Source organism: Panicum virgatum, chromosome 1N, assembly GCF_016808335.1.
Source record: "Panicum virgatum strain AP13 chromosome 1N, P.virgatum_v5, whole genome shotgun sequence".
Classification (NCBI taxonomy): domain Eukaryota; kingdom Viridiplantae; phylum Streptophyta; class Magnoliopsida; order Poales; family Poaceae; genus Panicum; species Panicum virgatum.
The window spans coordinates 44,810,346-44,817,805 of NC_053145.1; the positions used below are offsets into that span (position 1 = coordinate 44,810,346).

The 7,460-nt window shown below is 41.5% G+C and overlaps 1 protein-coding gene across 1 annotated transcript; it reads right to left on the reverse strand.

Moving 5' to 3' along the window:
- Window positions 1–1,424: 1,424 nt before the first annotated feature.
- On the reverse strand, window positions 1,425–6,323 carry LOC120656029 (syn-copalyl diphosphate synthase, chloroplastic-like). Its single transcript, XM_039934013.1, has 13 exons — window positions 6,228–6,323; window positions 5,583–5,662; window positions 5,173–5,473; window positions 4,788–4,968; window positions 3,899–4,113; window positions 3,670–3,790; window positions 3,472–3,584; window positions 3,004–3,361; window positions 2,798–2,896; window positions 2,480–2,725; window positions 2,223–2,331; window positions 1,900–2,106; window positions 1,425–1,807 (listed from the first exon to the last, which is right to left on the reverse strand). Exons 1-13 carry the CDS (start codon window positions 6,271–6,273, stop codon window positions 1,568–1,570), a joined length of 2,316 nt encoding a protein of 771 aa, XP_039789947.1. The 5' UTR covers window positions 6,274–6,323; the 3' UTR covers window positions 1,425–1,567.
- Between the last annotated feature and the right edge of the window lie 1,137 nt (window positions 6,324–7,460).

Genomic DNA, 7,460 nt, shown 5'->3' on the forward strand with positions numbered 1-7,460 from the left:
TGTTATCTTTGAGAATTTTTAAAGGCTCCCATTCACCCCCCTCTGGTCGCCTATCCGGTCCTTCAGCTTGCATCGGCTAATATTTTTTTAATCTGTCGTCTTACTATTCAATCTGGTTCAGTTAGATTTTATCGTGTCGAAATAGACTATAGATTATTTAATAGCCTGTTGCAACTTAATCTCGACTATCTCTTAAGTACTGTTGGGATTGAGTTCTATTATGAATAGATCTTTTGACTTGTAAAGTCTAGATTAGTATCTTGCTGCTAGCGTTCCTTGATTGAAACTACCGGGCACATCACTTTAGTTTCATCTAGGGATTCTGGTGGTAACGTTAGTTAAGGCTTCATTGGTTTATGGATGTAGTCATGATGGAGAGAGGGCCTCAACGGTGCTCTATTTTCTGTCGGCCTTCTAGCTGATAGCTCTCATGCTTTATTGTCAACATTCATGTGGATTCATCTTGGATAGCTGACAAGGTATAAAATCGCGGGCTAAAACATTTAGCGGAAGCTCTTCCAAAAAGCTAAGAGAGCTATAGCGAAAGCTATAGCGGAGCTATCCATTTAGCGGTTTGCAAAAAAATAAGCATAATGTGGCCAATAACATCAGTAATGCAACCAATTTCAGCAAACTTTTCATAGCCATACGCCCATAATGCATACAAAATTAGAAGCATCATTGGTCTAACATTCTAAAATAGACTCAACACGTCTCTTGACTGCCTAACTGTGCACATGTTGCTTTGTCTATGGTCAACCCTAGTTATATTGATTCTTTATTTCTTTTGGCTGCATCTTTAGATGAAGTAGCGGACATTTATTATCACTGAATCTTATAAAAAACCCCTATAGAGGACGTAGCGGACAAATATTGTATAGCATGGCGGAAGATCTCTTAAAAAGCTAATAGCGGACAATAGCAGGCTATTAGCGGGCTATTTTGTACATGGATAGCTGATGAGCTGTTCATGCTTATCAAGATGCTGGAATGGGCCTCATGACCGATAACTTATTTATCATGTTTTATTTTGCTACACCATTTTCGCTACTGATGCTAGGACCACATCGGTCTGACCGGCTAATTTACTCAGACTTCAGAATGATTATTTTCACCTTGTCAGTTGAATGATCAAACTGGCTGGCATGGCAGCATACACCACGTGAGTTGATTTGGGTTCTTTAGTATGGAGTGAAGCATATCTCCCAAGCCCTAGCGTATATGAATGCGGAGGTCCGATCAGCAGATTTTTATGTCAACATTTGGCAATGCAATTAAAGAGGAGAGAGAGGAATGCTAAGAAACAGGATCTCATGCAAGAAGTTACTTGCACAAAAACCAAGTGTAAGGAACTAAATAAAACCTATTGGGATGGATATCACAAATACCATGATAGAATTAAAGAGTGGGGATCAGGAAGGGAATTGGTAGGGAGAGGAGACATGTCATTAGAGGAATTTATTTTGCAACCACAATTACAAATTATTAAAAATATGCATGGGGAATTATAGTTTCTCAGATGGTGTCTTTGTGACATGGCATGTCATAGACAGTACTACATAGTTTCTTAGTTGGGACTGCCCATGACATCCTCAAATATAACCTTGGAGATGTGACTGTCGATTGTTTCAGATGAAGAATGAGCAACGTAGTAGTAGGTCCTAGTCACATGGAGAAATGTCTCCTTGGTCACCCTGCTTATAGCGTCGCAGGTCTGAAAAACACATTGAGCAAGCTCTTGCATCTCCTGATCTACTTGCTGTTCTAAATTCTCAGTGTTCTCCGTGGTTGTTCCATTCCGATTGACCTTAAATGTTTTATATTTTAAAAAATAAAAGTGAATTAGTAGAGTTCAAGAAAGGGCGTGTGTAATAATTTTGTGATGATGCACGCGCATACCTGAGAAAGAGTCCTAGAGCCAAGTTTGCTGCAGATGGAAGAGGTAAGCTTCTCAAGCTGGGAATACTCGGAAAGCTTCAGATTCTGGTTGGCTGAACAGTGTCTCCCTGAATAGATCTCCACTATGCGAACTAACAATAGTGCTGTGTTTCCTTCACATGATTCATGACCACCGTTCCTGGTCAATTCTATCAGCCATGACTTCCACTGCAATAGCAAAAAAATGGGTAAATTCATAACTTTTCCATCATTTGTTTCAAGACAATTATTCAAAAAAAACCTTATCATGAAGCAATAATTAGAGATGATGTGTCGGAATTTACAGCTTCGCGGAGATTGTTGGAAGCATCTTCTCCAGGTGCAAAGAGATTGATCAGCTCATGAAGTGCATTGAGGAGGCTATTCTCCGTCGTCGAATACTTCTCTCCATGCCTGCATCCAAAACATGTACATTGTCCACTGGATTCAGATTTGGGATCAGCAGAATCTACAACAAATTTACTAGCTACACCTACACGTCTCGCCTGGGTTGCCTTGAAATTCCCAAAATAAAAAACAAAGTATAGTGCTATGCTCAAACCTTGCAAGATTGTGGCCTTCACTAGTGAGTTCACTATTGAGCTCTTCCAGCATGCTTTCAGTAACATGAGGGTTGCTGCTCAGGAAGCAGGAAGAGATGGCCTGGGCAATCACCGCTGTGCGCGCCCATCCCAGCCGCTCCGCCGCTCGGTCTGGTTCAAAGATGTTGGCTGCTGCCAGGAAGTAGGCTCTCACAGCGCTCTGTGGAGTCACCCCATACATTTCAAGATTGTTTTTCTCACACCACCTGCGATCGATTGCCATATGTAAGAAGATAGTTTGGGGACAGAGCTGGATGGGATCAGAGGAGTTTTATTACCTTTCGAGGCCCTGACACTCAAGCCGGCACTGTCTCTGGAAGTTGCTGAAATCGGCCTTTGCCAACTTGAGTAACAGATCGTTGTTGACTAGATTCATCCTAAAACATAGTACTACAGAGTTAACCGAGTGTACCTGTAGAAAGATTTGCACAAGTGCAGAGGTGGGAAGTATTGATTAGCTAGGCTTGGAAATATGAGTGCCTACCTGTAAAGGTTCTTCCCGATCCACACATCTTTACTGCCACCGTACTGCTCAAGATACATCCTAGTCTGGACGCGTGGCAGATTTGCCTTCCAGGGGAAGTCGAGGCCATAGGCGAGCTCACTGGGCAGACCTGAGGAGATGATCCACTTGTCGTTGAGGTCGCCGGCGGCTCGCCTCTGCTGGAGGAATGCGTAGCTGTAGGCCTTGGCCCGCTGGATAACACCGTCATCGCCGGGGAAGGCGGCCTGGTCGGCAACGCGGTACACGTTGTACATCGCGGTCACCGACTGGCTGGTCGTCTCGAAACCCGTCGTTTGAAAAAAGGAAAAATCCTTCGCCTCGAAACACTTTAAGGCCTCTTTATATATATGTGTGTACATCAATAATTCAAATCGGAATAATTAAGGATCAGAAATGTTGCCGAAAAATACTGTGATTAAATCTGTAATGCACAGCTAGCCTGCGTACCAATAGAGACGTGGTACCCGTGCTGCCGGAGGAGACGGATACCCATGGCCGTGTCATCGAGGTCCTTCACCTTGCTGTTCCAGGTAGAACCTATGCCTTCATCGCTCCAGTGCCTGTTCAAGGTAAGGGGTGAATTAATTACCCGGTCAATAGAAATAATAATGATCACAGCAGAGGCCATTTAAGTTTATTTGTTACCTGTAAACGTAGTCTAAATAGCTGCCAATTTCGCTCCTGAAGTAGGAGGATATGCCCAGCCGCTCCAACCGATCGACAACCCATAAGCGTTCGAACAGCTCCAAGGGATAGATAAAGGGTGCTGAAAATGAAGTTATCGATCGAAGAGAAGATCAATTATATTACTTGCTGGCCTCTGTAGCCTGTAGCTAATTAATAAGAGATGTCTTTATTCCTTCGCTCTACACACCTCCCCCGTTGAACTTGTTGACGATATCGGTAAGGAACTCGAGGCATTTCTTGTTGCCTGTCTGCAAAAGAGCATAAGCTGTCGCAGCTGGTGCCCTCGAAAAGGAGCCATCTGGAGACTGGAGTTTGAATAACCTATCCCAGTCTAATCCAGGAATTCCCTCTAAGGAAAAAAGCAGAGCTGTTGGTACGGAGTACAGTACATCCATAGGAATCCTACAAGTAAATGTAGATAGCCGAACATTTTGGTTAGCACTAGAAAACCAAAATTATATTTTTTATGCTGCTTGAAAACCAAAATATAGATGTAGGATTCCCACAACAAATTTTCTAGAGGGAGTATACCTAATTCAGTAGGTGGGAGATCTTTTATGGTACCCAATAACAATACTGGTCTATACTAGTTTTTGAAAATGACTAGTATAGAAACGTCTGACGGTTCAGATTAGATGTATACTATTGAAAAGTTAAGTAGTAGTATCTGTAGTATACGTGAGTAGTATAAGGGTATTATAGGAAATAATATTAATAACATCAAGATTCATTTTATCTCGACTATCTTTCTAATTAAATATCGTGATTTTCATTTATAACTGAAAAAAATTATAAAATTATCTCTACTAATAAAGGGTTAGATCTCTATACTATATACTACTAAATTGTGGTATTGTGTGCTATAAAAAACCTCGTACATGAATGTTTCTTCAAAATTCCTACCTAATTAACACCCTTAAACACGATAGGTTCAATTATGTAGAAATTATATAAATATGAAAAGCATTGGTTAAATATTGTTTTTTTGGTTACCGGGTGCACCCTCTCTTTTTGCTTGAAAACTACCAAAAAGAATCCGAAATATATTAACAATCAAGCAGATGTAGTTACCGTACATTGCGAGTTTTAGATCTCTTTTTGCATATATGTCTTGCAATGCAGGCTCATCATAAGGCAAGTCAAGGCCTATATCCTTGGCCATCTCTAGCAGCATTGTGAAAGTCATCTCAAAAGCGACCAGCATCCGATTCTCATCCTCACGTAGTCTCTTTATATTTTCATGGATAAACGACAAGCCTACAACAACATGGTCAAGTTCATGCCGTTACTTGTGGGGTGACTACTATACATTAGCAAAAAAAACATTAATTAGCTCGATAAGGAAAGTCAACAATACAATATTTAATTGATTATATATATATATATATTCCTTGATGGATATATGTCAATGTTTTAGATTTTGATTATTACTTATTATTAGAAAAACTATTAAAAATGTACCTTTGTTGCACTTGTCGCTATGAACATTCCAAGTTTTCAGAGCGATGACACAAGCCAAGGTGTTGATGAGCCTGTCTTGGACTAAGAAGAAGGCTTCATCGCCCCATGAGCCATCTGGGAGCTGGTTCCTAGCGATCCAGTCGATGGACAAGGGGAACTCCGGGCCTTCTCCACCATCCAACTTTCTCACAAGCGTGACCCACGCCGTGTCGTATGGTGAGACATCGAGAGCGCCGCCTGCCGCAGACCTCAGCGCAGCTCTGAAGGTGCTAATCATTTCATCGATGTGTCCTGGCTCACCCTTTATATATGCAGTGAAGATTAGTGCTGTTTCAGAGATATGCTATTTGTGTGTAAATTAAATATTTGATTCCCTTATCAAGCATGATGAGTCTGTAGTATGTATGCACCTTATGATGTTGTGTCTTCTCAACAACTGGTTTGTGAGCTTCCGCATGTGCTTTGCTCTGTAGTGACTCCATGATGAACCCTGCAAAGCAGACATGCCAGAGTGGCCCTTGTCATTCTTATTGCTGTTATTTTGTTTTGGATATGACTTCAGATCATGTATTCATTCCGCATGGTTAGAATTTTAAAAGATTGGCCACTAATATCTGAAGTTATTATATTTTTCTTTCGATGTACGTTGATGACGAAGTACGAATATGCAAACAAATCATGTAGTAAAAATGTTGCTTTTTGACGTGAACAAATAGGTAGTAATTTCATTAAAAAAGAATAGTTTGAGTCCTAAACCTGCAGATTGATGAACGGTGAGCATGTCTGCATGGAGTATGCACACTTTGAATATTTGCATACATAAAAAGCTAGCACTTGTTATTTTGGACATCATAATAGCCTTCAAATATATACAAAGTGGAAAAATGTAATACCAAATATGAGATATATCTTTCAAAGAAAAAGACTTTTCGAATAAGACAATTGATTTAGATCCCTCGATCCAGTACTGTCCCCTTTGAATATACATTATAAAAAGTATAATGGTGTTAAATAAACATAAGTTCATTGCAACGCTGATACTGTTTCCAACATACCTGTTACCGGGGACGCAGCAGTGGGTGTTGTGAATGAGCTCTGCATTCTCTCTCCCTCTCTCTCTCTATCTCTGATGATTGACTACGCACAATGCTCTGAGATCACAAACTATACTGGGCCGGTATATATATATATATACAGGTCTGCGCGCACGCGATCGAGGTGTTGACTATAGTCCATCCACGAGGTGTTGACTATATATGCGATCGACACGGCCAGCCGGTTGGGGCTTGCTTGTACAATCAAGCTCAAGCAAAAAGGATGGATGCATGGGCGCACCGGTTGCAACGCCGTACCGTTCTGGCTGTCCGATAGTCCATCCACACGGTGTTGACTATGGGCTTTTGTACAATCAAGATCAAGCAAAGGATGGATGGGCCCAGTCCAATAAAAAAACGATCCATGCGCGAAACGTTTCATGGTGCTGATATATAGGGCCTGTTTGGGACCGTGACCCACAAAATCGCGAGGCTTATAAGCCATAAGCGAGCCAGAGCACGCTTCTGCGATTTTGCCGTGCGTAGTTCAATGTTCCGCGTTTTGCTGCGGCGGCGGCGGGCAGAAGCGCGTTAGACGCAACCCGTTCGGCGGGATTGTTCTGCTTCTTCTGCTCAAAAGCATCGCCGACGCCGAACCAAACAGGCCCATAGAGATCTTCTCAACTACTACTGTACTTGTTAATGTTATCCGCGTTATTAGATAGAGCTCAATAATGATCGATCCCCAATAGTCTACACACGTGGTGTGACTGGTCAACGATGCAGAATTACTGCAGATTAGAAAATCATGAGCAATTCATTCGTTAATTTGCTCTCATGCGTCTGAAGGTGCAACCACATGATTATTGTAGATAGGGTGCATTCAAACTTTTTGTGGTCACGGGTGACAGAGGACATATATATGCTTTCATCTTCAACTTTGCGGGCACAAAACTTTCCATACCTCGGTATGTATCATGTATGGGGCATATGTATCTATCTATTTATATACTAAACGTTAAACGGTAAATAGTCAGCCACCTACCATTTAGCCCATTATTTAAGCAAAATGGATGTTTAAACAGATTAAACAACCATTTACACAAATAGTATATATATAACACGCTAGCCAACACCCCGTCCAACTGAACCTCTAGCCAGACAGACCCGAGTCACCCCATCCCTCCCGCAATCAGAAAAAGTGAAGCTTTTGACCACAAATCGTAAACGGAAAATCCCCACCTAATCATGCAT